Below are 15,793 nucleotides of genomic sequence, written 5' to 3'. Positions count from 1 at the left end.
TGGAATACTTTTCCAATTTTTTTCTTGTAAATTATGCAGTTTAGCGTCTAATTGCACTCTGAAATGAAAGCAAATCACAAATAAGCAATTGGAGTTAAAAATAATCATGGAATCAATTTATAGATCAAAGTGTATTCTAAACTTTTGACTCATCAAAGTAGCCTCCTTTAGTAGATATAACAGCTGTACACACCCGTGGCATTCTTTCTACAACAGAAATCAGATATTCTTCAGAAAGTTCTTCCCATATCTGCTGCAGAAGTTCCCATAAATGTGGACCTTGTAGGTTGCTTTGCTTTCACACTTCTGTTCATCCCAAATCAGCTCGATGGGGTTTAAGTCCGGAGACTGAGACACTCCGTGTTTTCAAGCTTACCATCTTCTTTTTTCCTGAGGTAGCTCTGGCATAGCTTGGACTTATGTTTTGGTCCTTATCTTGTTGTAGGATGAACCCCTGACCAACTATAGGTGCATACCAGAGGGTCCTGCATGGGCCTGCAGAATGCTGTGGTAGCTGTTTTGGTTCAGGGAGCCTCTCACTCTGTACAAACTGCTGACCCTGGATCCAGCAAACAGCCCCAGACCATCCCACTTCCCCCTCCATGTTTGACAGTTGATGCCACACGCTGTTGAACCATCCTTTCACCTCCTTGTTGGCGTACAAAAATCCTGCGTGGTGAACCGAAGATTTCAAATTTTGCTTCATCACTCCGTAATCCAGTCTTCAGTAGTGTAATGGCGGTGTTTCATGGCCCAGGCACGTCTCTTTGTCTTATTCTGATGTCTTAGCGATGGTTTTCTTGCTGCAACTCGTCCTGTTAAACCTGCAGCTCGGATCCTTCTCTTCACAGTTGAAACTGAGACTTGCTTATTACGAACACTATTAAGCTGTTATTAAGCAACCTCAGTCCACCTCTTGTGAATCTCTCTCAAGTAATTGACACTTTTCTTGGCAATCTTCCTAAGGCTGCAGATGTCTCTATTACTTGTGCACCATTTGCTAGCAGACTTTTCCCTTCCATTAGTATGCTTCCATACAGCACTTTGTTAACAACCAATCTTTTCAGCAGTGACCTTCTGCAGCTTTAGGACCCAATATACTCGCTATATTGGTCATGTTACCATTTATCGAGCACTGAGGGCAAAAGTACTTTTCCAGAAAGCCTAATCTTATCAAACTGTTTCACACTCTGTGCGCTATATAAATAAGATTTAATTGAACTGATATATCATCACAATGGAGGTAATACACTGTATTTATAGTATTTCAGTAGCAGTTGACTCAAACGCAACTTATTGAATGAGATTCTAGGAAACAATCAAATTTATATGTTGCCTCCTAAACCTCTGGAAGAGGATTCAAGCATTAGGAAAGCACACACACACGAAGGATGGGGTCTGAGAGAGATTTTTTGACATGAAGAACAACAACAACACACACACACAAAGACGTACTGTCCTCAGGCAGGTCATTCTCCCGCTGGTCGAGTTCCATCTGTCGACACCAGCCTTCCATGCGGTCGGTTTCAGCCTGCAGCAGCTTCAGAAACCACCGTCCGTCTCTCTGGCAAACTGATCTCTGCACCACCTGCCATTTAAATAATGAAACTCACTACAGAAAACTGTATACTGTACTTTCTACAGGGTTGATAAGTTAGTTGTAATTCACGTCACAAGAATTTAGCCTTGGCCATGAGGACACTCCTGAAACCCAAGCTGCCCCCATCTGTATGTGCACGATAGAGAAAGTGCTGTTTTATTGTGCTATGTTAAATAAATATATAACATATAAAATCAGAGAAAGTGCATCTACATACATACACAAATAAATACGCAAACAATAATAATTTCCCACTTGCCCAGTTTGGGGGTCACTCCCTCAAGTGCTAAGATTACCACGGGGACTCCAGTTGCCTTGACCCGCCACATCTTCTCTAGCGTTTCTCTCTGCCCTTAGTATTTGGTAGCGAGCTTCTCAGGATCCTTCTTCCTAATGCTATCACTTAGTATAGATACAACTATCACTATGGCCATCTTCCTCTGCTTGTCCACTACCACTATGTCAGATGGCTAATCCATCACCAGTTTGTCCATCCGTATCTAGAAGTCCCACAGGACTCGGTCATTCTCAACCACCCTGGGGGACGTCTCCCATTTTTGCCTCAGGACTTCTAGGTCATACTCGACACAGATGTTTCTGTATAATATCCAAGCCACGTGGTTATGGTGTTACATGTATGCCTTGCCTGCTAGAATCTTGCCGTTATGTGCTGGATTGTGTCAGGGTCTTTGCACAGCTAGCACCTAGGGTCTTGCCTGGTGTGGCAGACCCCAGCCTCTACACTTATAGGTTGTTGCTGTTTTACCAGGGTGTCTGCTGTCTTTTAGTCCAGCTTTGTCCAGGAATTAGTAGGATATTTTATATCAACCACTTCTACCTGCTGGTGGTACATGCCATGCAGGGACCCATTGATGGATTCTTATCTTAATAAAGGTTATCTTAATTCAATTCAATTTTATTTATAAAGTGCCAAATCACAACAACAGTCGCCTCAATGCGCTTTACATTGTAAGGTAGACCCTACAATAATACATACAGAGAAAAACCCAACAATCATATGACCCCCTATGATCACGCACTTTGGCGACAGTGGGGAGGAAACATTTTATTAACAACAAGAAACATCCAGCAGAACCAGGCACAGGGAGGGGCGGGGCCATCTGCCAATCAAGTTTAAAGTTTCAAAACTCTAATTTGCAGCAGTCTCCTTAGATTGAAACAGCACCACTGTGAGTCAGTCTGAGCCAGAAAATACTGAAGTTTAATAAAAATAATACTTTTATCGATCTGTGTGTTAAATCAACAGATTAAACATGAATAAATTATTCATTCTATTCAATCTAAAAGACTCAAATTAGGCTTAAAACGTTCCTTTTTGATAAAGCATAGAGTTATGGTGCAATAGGTGTAGTCTGCTCAGGGTTTCCCATGATGCACTGAGTATTTCTTATTTGCTCAACTTTTTTCACTCACTATGTGTTTGCACACAATTCTGTGTTTAATCATTAGTTATTATTAATCTCTTGCTCTCTTCCACAGCATGTCTTTGTCCTGTCTTCCTCCCCTGATGCCATAGAGAAAGAAAAAGATTTATCAAAGGAGCTGTGGGAGAAGATAACTTGAACTTTATAAAACAGGAAAAGGACGTAAAAAGGTATCCAGACAATTGTAGTGTTCAAACTCTAATTAAGAAGTAGAATTATGGTGAAACCAAGCCACGGACAGGTACACCAACAAAAGCTTCAGCCAAAACTGCCAGAAAATTGCAAAGAAAAACCCACAAATATCCACAGCGGACATACAGGACTCGCTGAAAAAAAAAAAAGAGGGGCACTTGAAGAACAATGGGCTACATGGTCCCCAGATGAAAACCACAACTTCACTAATGCCCCAAAGCAGCCTATTTACAATATGCTAAATAACTCGGAAGCAAGCCTCATTACCGGGATGGATTACTTACATTGGGGATTTGGGGATGTATGAGCTACACAGGCACAGGGAACCTGTCCAAAATTGATTTCAAGATTAATCCAGCATGTTATCAGAAAATACTGGAGGAAAATTTGCACTCCTCAGCCCGCAAGCTGTCAATGGGATGCACATGTACATTCCAACATGACAATAATCCAAAACACAAGACTAAATCCACCTTAAATTCTTACAGGATAAAAAGTAAATATTCTAGAGTTGCCATCCCAGTCTCCTGATTACAATGTCATTGAGCCACTTTTGGGATATCTCAAACATGTAGGTCATGTAAGACAGCCCAAGGATTTACAGGACCTGGAGGCATTTTGCCAAGAAGAATGGACAGCTTTACCATCTGCGAAAATAAAATGCATCATCCACAACAACCACAAAATACTTCAAGCAGTCATTGAAGTTAAAGGAGGCAATACACACTATTAAGAACTAGGGTATGTAAACTTTTGATCAGGGTCATTGGGGTAGTTGGGTAGTTTTTTTGACAATGGTGTCATCCAACCACTAACCATTAGTGAAAGAAAAGCTTTTGTATTAGCATCCATATTCTCTAGAGGAGGGGTCGGCAACCCTGGGCACGTGTGCCAGCTAAGGGTTAACTGATGGCACGACAATAGCTGGATTGGCCATCGGGCATACCGGTGGCCAGTCCATTGTTCAGTTGTTTGGTGGTGGCTATGGCGGAGCTTCCACAGAGGCAGCAGGTGGATGAGGGAAAGGGGAGGCAGGAGGAGGAGAGCCCCGAGGCAGCTGCAGGTCCGAGTGTCAGGTGAACTGAACTTCAGGTAAGAAGTTATGACCTGCAGTCTATCTGGGTCAGATATAAACCAAGTTTAGGTGGAGTTTGTTTTCGTTGTGCTGACTTTTTACAGTCAGTTACAATAACTCGTACTGCGTGCTAGCTAGCATGACGGAGTTTCCATACAGCTGGGTGGGTGCGATAATGTTACTGATAGTGAACTTTATTTTATTCATAAGGTTAGTTAGTAGAGTTGCCAAATGTTCCGTAAAAAACTGGAATCGTCTCGTATTCAGAGAAAATATTACGCGTTTCATGTTGAGCTGAAAAAGAACAGTTTGTCCCGAACTTCAGCTAGAATGGAAAAAGACACAAAGCTGGAGTTATTCTGTGTTTACGCTGCACAGCTGCCTCTTCTTCTCTCATTCTCTCCCCTCTCTCTCCTGTTGCTACTTTAATCATGAAACTGATCAATGATCAGCTGATCGGCTTTTCTCTCTTGTTTGTTTATCGCCCACTTTGCGCCAGAAAGAGGAAACCAGCGGATGTCGCGCTAAACAACAGCAGCACGTTTAAGCTTGATCAGCTGTTGTTAGAATTTATTTAATATTACTTTCTAGTATCAGCTGATGTTTGCTGGAGCCACAGCTGTAAAGCTGCTGGTCATGATATGGTTTGGTTATCTGGTGAGAGGGAAACATGAAGATGAAACCAGGAGATGTCCTTACTGAACCATCAGAGCTGAACAGGTGATGGAGAAACAGGTTTACCTTTTAGGTGACATGAATGAGTTGAAGGGAAGTTATAAACTGTTTCTGAGAGACAAATAACACCAGGATCCTTTTCTAAGCAGCTGACAGCTGGTAACTGTGCAGGGGCGGGCCTAGCAAAGTGTTGCCAGGGGGGCATGTAGGGCATTAACAGGGAAAGGGGGGCACAAAGAAATACTTTCTTATTTTCATTTAAAATGTCTCGCTTTTATTAAATAATTATCTGAAGCTTACAACCAAAGTTTTTATTAGATGTAAAATGTATAGAAATCATACATAGACCAACAAGACTGTGTGCATTACTGTCACAACAGCGTTTGTTTTCATTCAAAGGGTTCGTGGCTTTTCCTGTAATACCTGGTGGGCCGGTCTCTAGTCAAAATCCCCGGGCCGATGTTTTGTCCCAGTCCAGCCCTCGGCACAACAGGTGTATTAGGTGTATGGACCAATGTTTTCTTTTCTAATCAAATCAAAAAGCTTTAATGAGCAGCTGGGTTTGTCTCGCATTAACTGGTTGGACACAGAGGACATCGAAATGCAGCTGATTGAACTGAAAAGCTCGACTCTGTGGGGGTCAAAGTTTGTAGAACTACGGACGCAGCTGGAATCCACAGCTGTGCGTGTTCATGGAGCTGCATGTTCATCACTACCTGACAAAGTTAACTGTCTTCAGAACATTGCAGAGGCTTTATTGACAGTATTTGGCTCTACATATCTGTGTGAGCAGATTTTCTCTCACATGAGTCCTCAGGTCGCCGTCTGAATGCTGGACACTCGGAGACCTGTGTCTCTGAGTGGGAGACCAGAGATCACATTAACATGTGTGTCTCTGTATTAACAAACATGCCATATTGGCCCAGTTTATTTTTCTTATCATTGTTGTGAGGAGGCCATAAACATAAAAAAACATAAAAAGTCTTTTTTTTTTCAAAATAGCTGGTAACTATTCGCTGATAGCTGCCAACATCTGCCAACAAATATAATTCTATTCTAGGTTTTTCTATATATTGTGTAACTGTTAATATACAGCGTTATTACATCTATTGCTAATGCAATCATATGGCACATTGACTTCTGAGGGAATTTTAGATGGCACTCATCATCAGAAAGGTTGCCTACCCCTGATCTAGAAAATAGGCAAAACTTATGAGCGCAACTGTAAATGTAATGTAAAACTAAAGTTAACCAAATAGTATCACTGAATATTCTCCCACATACCTCCAGTATAGCAGAACTGTTGAAACTGACATCAAGTTGGTCATCTGTTACACTGTCTATCCATGGGTCTGGAGGGGGAAGGATGGATGGGTCAAAGCCCACATCCTCATAGTCATCAGAGGCACAGGCATGGTAGTGGTTCCCTGAGCCCTGGATGCTGACGGTGGAAGTGGTGGCATCGCGGGAATATTGCCGAGGGATGGCACGAGATGACAGTATTTCCATGTCAGTGTCCGGGGAGTTTATAGGTGTGTCTAGTAGGTCTGGCATGTCCAGATCTGCCTGGATGGAATAATGAGTACAGAAATCAGTGGATTTGTGAGCAGTGCAGGTCTGTTATACCTGTTTGCATTTGTTGCTAAATGATGTTCACCCTCATTTAGAGATGAAGTGAAGGGGCCATAAAAAAAAAATCAACTGACTTCCTCAGAAACAGATGATGTTTTTTACAAGTGTAATATGTTTAATGAGTATAACGGAGTAGGCCCAAATTTGGTTATTTTTATTAGTTTTTTGGCTTTTTTTACTTTACTTTTGAGGAAATTTTCAAATGAAAAGACGATTTCTACTCGATTAAAACTGCAACCAAATACCACCGCAATCTCAAGCCAAAATTGATCTTTTTAAAGCTCAACATTTGTTCTTAAGTAGCTTTGAGCATCAATAATCAGTGTAGCATCATGTGCTATGTCATAGTTTCAATACCAAAACTGCACCAACCGAATGTCTGTCATGTCAACTAACAGAAAAAAGCACTGATGCCCTCAATAATTAATTATTTTATGACATTTCATCTTAAAAAAACCCAAAACTGCATTTTGGATAAACTTTTAAAGAACGATATCACCATTTGAGTTCGGTGCCTATATTCTTGTTTTACATTTTGTTGCCAGGCTCATCTTCAAGCTGTGATTGATTGATTGTTTGAAGGTTGAGCGCCTTCAAATATTGCACAAATACAAGAAAGCAGTCCTACATATGTGTTTATTATATGCACTGAAGGGAATGTACTGGTCAAAAATTACTCCGAAATTCCTCACAGTGTTTCTGGAGGGCAAGGTAACGCCATCCTGCAAGTATCCAGAAAGTAAGAAACGAAAGAAAGGGTTTTGTTTGGGTATTCCTCGACTACAAGGACTTCAGTAAAAGACTGTTATCCTTTGAATACTAATAGATAAAAAAAGGCTCTCAGAGTAGGTAATCCAGCACAAAAAATGTAGCATTCATAAAGCTCCATAATTGGCTGCAAGTGAATACTATGCGAATTAAACTGTAAATATATATATTTTCTGATTATAACAGAAATAGTGACAAACAAACAAAAGACATATGTGCCTTTTTAAATGTAAATATCTCATAAGCTAAGAGGCATCATTGATCTCAAGCAAACTGCCAACTCTTGGACCATGTTCTGGTTCAGTATAGTATTTCTCATGTTTTTAAAATATGGGTGTTTTGTTAAAATATAGCCAGTGCATTTCTTTTACCTTGCAGCTCTGGTGCAGGTTTTTCTTTAGCACTGCTTTAAACTCAAAGCGACCAGTGTGTCTCAAGGAAGCTGCAAGCATTATTTTGTATGGGTGCAGTCGGTACCAAAACTTACCTGCACAGCTGCTGTCACACTATTGGAGCGCTGGAACCGACGATACCTGAGCATCAGAGGGGGAAAAAAGAATAAATACTAGAATAAAATTTCTGCCCTCTGCTTTCAGAGAACATACGTCTTCACATACACATCTTTAAAATGTTGTAAGTTTACATTTGCACTAGTCTATTCTTTTTCCATCTAACAATTACTACTTTTTTGTTTGGAGATTTGAGGTTCCCTGTGACTCTAGGATGTCAGTTGTGAGAAGAGGTGTAAAATGAATGCTACCAGAGGTTATAAAAGATTTTCTAAATGCATTAGTGCCATCTGAGCTTAACTGTTCAGTGCTCCAATAAAAGAAATAAAAAAGTTGCAAGTAGCGCAAAATAAGGATGAAGTAGCTGCTTGTAAATTAGATGCATCATAATCTGGGCTGGCTTACAGTTTGACACGGTCAGTTTTGCTAAATCAACAGTCTTTCTCCACCATCATGACAGAAAAAGTTATGCTTTTCCAAACTGTTTAGATACAGCTGAATGTTTGTATCTTGGTCACATCCAACCTGGAGACCCTGAAGCAGATAACACATGCTTAAATGGTCTTAAGGGGTATCAAACTAGCACATTAAATGGCTACAAATACACAACCCATGTCCACTAGTAGATGGGATGTTAGGATGCTGAAAACCTGGATTATGAAGGATTCTTCCAGACTCAAAAGACAGAGGATGAATGAATGAAATAACTTGTGTAAGTACTGCTTCCCTTGCTTGCACTCTCAGAGGAAAAGCACACAGAAAAAAACATGCTGGAGAAAACAAAAGAGAACATTTAAAACAGTCAACTGTTTGAAATGTGCTTCCCAGTAATAGCTTCAAAGAAATGTATAAATGACAAAAGAAGTAGAAAAGAGGGCTATTGTGTTATTGTGTTTAGATACATTAGGCTAAATCCAACAAAAAAAGTCTCACCCTCTGTCATCTTCCACTTGCACACCTACAGAGGTGAACTTGGAGGGGTCCTCTGGATCCGGAACATCCTCTGGTCCGTCAACCTAGAGGAGGCAAAAAGAGCAAAACTAAAAATAATCACAACAATAAGCTTCATAAAAATGAATATGCATTTCTTTATGTAAAGGAGACCCAAGACAGATTACAGATTAATAGCAGATCTAGAATTTTTAGAAAAATAGTAATAGTCATCGTAACAAAGAGGTGAAACAGACCCCTACTTTGTGTGAAGCTTGTTAAATATTCTTTATCCAGCAGGGTAACATGTGGTTCTTAGCAGAAATGAAAACACAGATAAACAAGCTCCACATAATTTATAAGTAACTGAAGCTCAATGTTTCGTTGACCGTGATCTCACGTATACCTGGATGCCTATGGAGAGACATTTTCCCTTCCTGAACGCATCTTTCCTATAATCATCCCGGTGGTCTTCAACTACTTGCCCCCTGCTCAGGATTGAGGGGATGGTGGTGTTGACTGTCATGGTGCTATTGTTGACATGCTGACTGGCTGGTCCGTGGACCTATGCAAGAATATTGAGAACACTGTAAATACAATATTCAGTAAGACAATAAAAATACAGTGTATTCTAGCTGAAATTGGAAAATATTTGTGGGTGTTTATTACGACGATGCTTACAGTAAAAACTAAAGCACTAAAGCACTGACCTGAGCATTAGCAGCCTCTATGGCAGCTGTCAAGGCCTTCATGCTGTCAATGCTTTCTGTGGAGTTACTGAGCCCTGATTGGATGGTCATGTCACCTCTAGGTCCCTCTTCTTCCATGTAGGCATCCTGGTTAGTTTTAGAATACACAGTCATTTTAAGACAAGTTATATCACACACCTTCATCCATCCATCCATGAATAAAACCATGAATGAGCTGATGAACATTACCTGATGCTGCTGAAGTGAAGCAGAGTAAAGTTACAGAGGTCTTATTAGAGACACAGTTAAGCATTTTGCAATTTGGTAGAATTTGTAAAAGTTTAAATTTCTTCGGTATTGAACAGCAGAAATTAGGCATTCTTGTTGGAGGTCATTTTGGGGGAAAAAACCAGCAGCCAACAGCACCATACACAACAGTAGACTGGTGCTTAATAAGCAGGCGAATAATGCAGAAAACAGAGATTTGAGATGGTCAACTGTTCTTGAAGTACAAGAAGCTGGTGGTGGAAGCGAAACGGCAAAAGTTTTTAAAAGCGCAGTTTTTATATTCTTTTGTGCTGGTCCAGTGAATTTTGGTCAGAGAGTGACAAAACCTGCAAAATCTGTGAGATGTCGCCCTTTAGCACCCGACGTGCCCGTGTACACGCCGTTGGGTGAACGGGGTGACCGTGCTCTGTGTTTACATCTTTTTAGTGGAATCCGTTACCTGCTCGCATTTGCTGTTTTAGCTGTTTGGCAGTTGTTGAAATAGTTTTGTAAGCTTTAGCCTGAGATTCTGGCGTTTCTGGCAAAATACATTTATATTTAAAAAATTATTCAGGATTTAATGAATTGAAATCGCTTTATTCAAACTAAAATCGATTTGAACCAGGAAAATCCATTTTTTATACCCATCCCCAATCCTGGTACCCCATGCACTTATGGACATCCTTATGTTCGAACATGGTCTTCGTTATGGATAAACTGCACAAAAGACCAGTAATAAAACACCACCAAGATTCAGATTAGTTCTCTCAATCACACCACTCCACATCTCGCTGTTGTTGCCCATGTGAGCGTTGAAGTCTCCCAGTAGCACAAGGGAGTCACCATCAGAGGGGATACTCCCAAGAGCATCCCAATGTACCCACAAAGGCCAAGTCCAGTCTGGAACAGAGTCCAGCCCTTGTCCAGGAAACTAGTTTCAGAGCCCATGTGTTAAGCTAAACCTGACTATATCTAGCTGGTATCGCTCAACCTCATGCACTAGCACGTGCTCCTTTCCCACCAGTGAGGTGACATTCCATGTACCAATAGCCAGCCTTGATTGTTGGGGATTGGACTGCAGGGCCTCCTTCATTACATGAAGTTCATCGATCATCAAATTATTTATCTGTTATTGGGAACAGGTTCTTAGTATTTGTGCCTCTGTGCATCACCACAGTGAATTTTAAACAAGACCCTTAGCTTTAACTCAGGGGATTTACCAAAAGTATTGTATTAACAGATTAGAAACTACATTCCCCTATTTTCAGATACCCGAAAATAATTGGACAAGCATGTTCAAGTGAGACCTACTCCCTCATTAGTTTATAACCAATTCAGAAGATAAGAGCTCTGGAAATGATTGCACTCAATAGCAATCATTTATGTGCAGGAACTCTCAACATGAGGTTCATGCACATAAAGGAGGCCATCACTAGGCTGAAAAAACAAAATAAACCTATCAGAGAGATACCACAAAGTTTAGGAATGTATAAATCAGGGGTGTCAGATGGTCTGCTGGAACAAGTAATGCACTGCCCAACTCTGTAACCAGGATGACCAGATTATCCAGAAAACATCTAAAAGTGCAGTTCTGTAAAAATAAAATCTTTAGACAGATGAAACTCATGAACAACTCATTGATTCAGTTCTATTTCTACTGGGTCAATTCACAGCAACAGTCGCCTCAAGTCATAAGCTAAAGAAGATAACATCATCTGTCAACCAGGCAATGTTATGACATGAAGATGTATGTCTGCCAGTGGAACTGAATAAATAGTGTATATTGATGAATTATGTGACTGCTGAGCAGGGGTATAGTCAGATTTAGACTAATGGTACAAAACGGATTGGATGATTTTTCACAGTGGAAATTAATAATGACCCTCAAAGCAAAGAAATAGAATATTCTTCAGTGACAAATCAGTCATCTGATCTCAACCAAAGAGGACAAAACTGAAGGCAGACGAGACCCACAACAAGCAACAACTGAAGGTCACTGCACAAAGGTCTGGCAGAGCATCTCAAGGAAAAAAATACAGCACATGATGATATCCATGGGATCTAGACTTCAGGGAGTCAATGACCTGAAAGGACTTTCATCCAAATATTAAAATTAATTCCTATGTTTTAAATTGTGTTGAAAATGATGGACTGCGTATAAAAACAGTTAATGCAGGTTTTTTCTTTTTTTTACTAAATTCCAAATTATGGACGAAACTGCACAAGACCTAGTGTGAATGCAAGCACTATTACTCAGGAAACAATGAAAGTACGTATGCTTCCTTTATGTTGCTATGAATGACACCTCCATGGTACACATAAGGATGTAACCACACAAAGAGCAGATTAATATGATGGACAAATTCTTTGTGCAGTACCTGTGCAGACTCTGTGCTGCTCTGGGCTGTAATGGAGATGTATGGCTTGGAGGCTGTGGAGCAGGTTGAAGTTCTGGGTGGCACTGGAGGAGGAGTTTTCTTGTAAGTGGTGATGCAAGATGAAACTAAAGGAACAAGAAAGAAGAAAAGAAAACGGGAAGATGAGGAGACAGGATATGTTATAAATTAGTTTGATATACAAATACTGCACCAGAATGACAAGATTTGAGGTAACTATGCCTACAACCAAAGTTGTATTTTTACATTTGTACCCAGATACAATACCCACAGAAGATAACTGATCACATTTTCGATACCAGAAAACCTACATCATCTTTAAGGACATCTTTTATTTATTTAATTCTAAAAATGGATGTGGATATATCAGAACTATGACACAATATTAAGCCACATTTTCACAAAAGTGAAAGCTATTTTTTATGATGCTGAAAGGTGCAAGTTCAATAATGCAACGAAAAACTATAATCCTATATACTCGGAAGTAAAAATTAAAAGAAAAATGAAAGAACAAAGCCGGTGTAGCCAACTGAAAGTGGCTGGGGTAGATGAATATAAAACCTAAGGACATGTTGTGGACTTGTGGACAGGAACATGTGTCCTTATAACTGTGTGAAACAGATTTGTTTAAGTGATGTATAAATAAGCCTCTGCTTTATTACACGTTCCACACAATGGATTTAATGTCACAGGTTCAATGCTGGGTGACAAAACAACAGACAGGTAGACAGTTTCGCAAGGGTACTGATCTAGAGCTATCAGTTTAGTTTTTAATTAAATATAAATAGTGTGCAGGGAGATATGCATTGTGAATAGGCCTCCAAAATATGTAATTGACCAATAATTATGTAATCACAAGGGATAATTAAATGACCAGTCATCTTAAGTTAGTTTATGTAAGAACAACGTTTCCTTAAAAACATGCAGTGGTAGATATTTATGCTTGACACACACTAGGGGAGCAGTTAGGGTGGGGGCACAACAGTCTAATCCCCAGCTACTGAAACTAGGTTTTAGAACATAGAACACCATTTCATACTGTGTTATACCTATTCTAGTTATAACTGAGAAAATATTGCCTTAGTATATTTTAGCCAGAATTATCAGACTCTTCCATCACAGTAGATGGTAAATGGACTGGTTCTTATATAGGAATTTTCTACTCTATTTGAGCAATCGAAGGGCTTTACACAACTTGCCTCTTTTTTTCTATGCAAGTGCTTTCTATCTAACATTTGCATGGATTCATACTCCAATGGATGCATCAGTGAGCAACTTGGGGTTAGTATCATGCCCAAGGCTATTTGGCATGCATACTGGATTGTCTGTAGAAGACGATCAAATCAACTTCCGGTTAGTAGGTGACTTGCTCTACCACCTGAGCTACAGCCACCCCAATAAGATCTCACACTTGTAAGTTGGTGGAATAGGTCTTGGAAATAAAAATATAATGATAAAATACAATCAGCTGTAAGTTTAACCAATAGAACAAATAAGAAAATATCATGTATAAAATGATTCTTACTCTTACTGATAGTCTGACCATGGAGGCTAGGTATGTGTGTCTGTATGTGTGTGGGTGTGTGTTGTAGTGGCAGATTTCCATACTCTATGCATTGATCACATGTTTGAACAATATCACTTTAGTAATAGTAAAATCACTTTGTCTCAAAGTTATAGATATGTAGGATGTTATCACAAGTGGGCCTTGTGCTGATTACACTTTCACAGTGGGGCCATTGTATGTAGGTTAGAGACATCCAGGTGCCACATGTAAGGGAGGTGACGGGTGGTTGTAAATTTCCCTTTTGGAGGAAGGGTTTGAGGATGAGCTGAACTGGGAGGTATAGAGCTACGTGATGTGCTGTGGAATTTCCTTTGTCTGAGTTTGGTCAGGTCGTATTTAAGAGTTCAGGGCGGTGCCCATCTTTAGAGACCTTTTGGTGTGTTACCTGAGTGTTTTCTCATGTTCATGTGAAAATAAGGTAATGATACATGCAACTGAAGTAAGATTGCATAAACTGAATAAAACAGAAGGATATACACATGTGACTGAAAGTTCAAATGTGATGGAATTACTGAAAAGTCATGCTAAGAATAACATGGAAAAGAAGATGTTATACAGTCATTTTAAAGTTTGTTTTAAATTGTGTATGTAGAAAAGTCAGAAAGAAAGAGGATGATAAGTCGTGATATCTTCTGATGTCATCTCAGAAGATGTTACATCCAGAGAGAGAGGAGAAAGGATGACCTGGTACAAAAGTGTTGCGCAGAAGAAATAAGCTGCTCTTCCCTTAAGTGAAAATACATTGATGTTGGTTTTTTTTTTGCACTAATAAAGTTGTGGAGTTGTAAAGTATTTTGTCTAGTGTCAATTATATCATCAGTTATATCATTATCGCAAATTTTCAAATGTATATCGTGACAAATATTTTTGGTCATATCGCCCTGCTCTAACTGTGACTACTGGAACAAGAAGGCATAGGTGGGCAAGAGATAAAATCAGGGCACTGTCGGAATGTCACTACACAAGTAACACCAGCGGAAGGGGTTACATGAAGAGGACAGGGGACCTGTGGAATCTTTGATACACAGTATCATGTCTGACGACGAAACAACTACTAGCTCAGTGTTCCAAAATTCAGAAGAAGGGACTGCTATCACAGCTGGAGATCGACAAGGTACAAAACAAATACTATGGCAAGGGGGAGGTAGGATGGGGGGGGGGGGTATCATCACCCCCACCCGAGATTGGGTACCAAAGCGACAAGTACGATGGAAGAAGGAGAATTGAGTGTGAGAGAAACTGACCTGAAAGAGAGGATGATTGCAAAGATGGCAATATGGAGCAGGTTACCAAGACTATGTGAAGTACCCTCTGAAGGTCTACTAGAATGTGTGAATGCAGCACTATGGACAATCCCTACTGTGACCATCACCAAAACCAATCAGCTGATCTATACCACGGCAGCAGTGATCAGTGAGATGCTTGGCTACAAGATAAACCGCCACAAGGAGCAGTACCCTCCATGGAGAAGGAGACTAGAGTACACCACAGCAACCTCCCTAAACAGAAATTATCACAGTGGCAGACATCCAAGAAAGGGTCTCCAGTTTGAAGAGTTGGACAGCACCAGGCCCTGATTCACACCTGCTGGTAAAAGAAGCTGACTGCACTCCATGAGCATCTGACAGCACAAAAGAACCAGCTTTTAATCAACAAGAGACACCCAGAATGTCTGACTGAAGGCCAGACAGTCCTGTTTCCCAAGGATCCCCAGAAGGGACTGGTCCAATCCAACAACTGCCCAATAACCTGCCTCAGGACTGCATGGAAGCTCCTGTCAGGCATCATAGCGGCCAACCACTGCCACTGCCTGGATTGACTACAGGAAGGCCTATGACTCAATGCCCCACACCTGGATCCTGGAATGCCTAGAACTGTACAAGATCAACAGGACCCTAAGAGCCTTCATCAGGAATACAATGGGGATGTGGCGTACAACACTTGAAACCAACGTCAAGTCCATAGCACAAGTCACCATTAAGTGCGGGATCGACCAAGGAGATGCTCTGTCTCCACTGCTGTTCTGCATAAGCCTGAACCCTCTCAGT

The 15,793-nt window shown here is 40.5% G+C and overlaps 1 protein-coding gene across 6 annotated transcripts in view; it reads right to left on the bottom strand.

The window, feature by feature from the left end:
• Positions 1-15,793, bottom strand: part of dlgap1a (discs, large (Drosophila) homolog-associated protein 1a) — a 162,832-nt gene that overhangs the window by 13,508 nt on the left and 133,531 nt on the right. For all 6 annotated transcript variants that reach the window (XM_004565093.3, XM_004565092.3, XM_076876502.1 and 3 more), the window contains 7 exons: positions 12,161-12,285; positions 9,537-9,662; positions 9,233-9,391; positions 8,830-8,912; positions 7,875-7,920; positions 6,272-6,553; positions 1,456-1,588 (listed from right to left, as the gene is read on the bottom strand). In XM_004565093.3, coding sequence (XP_004565150.1) covers positions 1,456-1,588; positions 6,272-6,553; positions 7,875-7,920; positions 8,830-8,912; positions 9,233-9,391; positions 9,537-9,662; positions 12,161-12,285 — 954 coding nt within the window. The remainder of the gene's footprint in view (positions 1-1,455; positions 1,589-6,271; positions 6,554-7,874; positions 7,921-8,829; positions 8,913-9,232; positions 9,392-9,536; positions 9,663-12,160; positions 12,286-15,793) is intronic.

Source organism: Maylandia zebra, linkage group LG18, assembly GCF_041146795.1.
Source record: "Maylandia zebra isolate NMK-2024a linkage group LG18, Mzebra_GT3a, whole genome shotgun sequence".
In the NCBI taxonomy this organism is placed as follows: domain Eukaryota; kingdom Metazoa; phylum Chordata; class Actinopteri; order Cichliformes; family Cichlidae; genus Maylandia; species Maylandia zebra.
The sequence above is the reverse complement of the archived record's forward strand: the minus strand, read 5'-3'. Positions and strand labels throughout refer to the sequence as shown.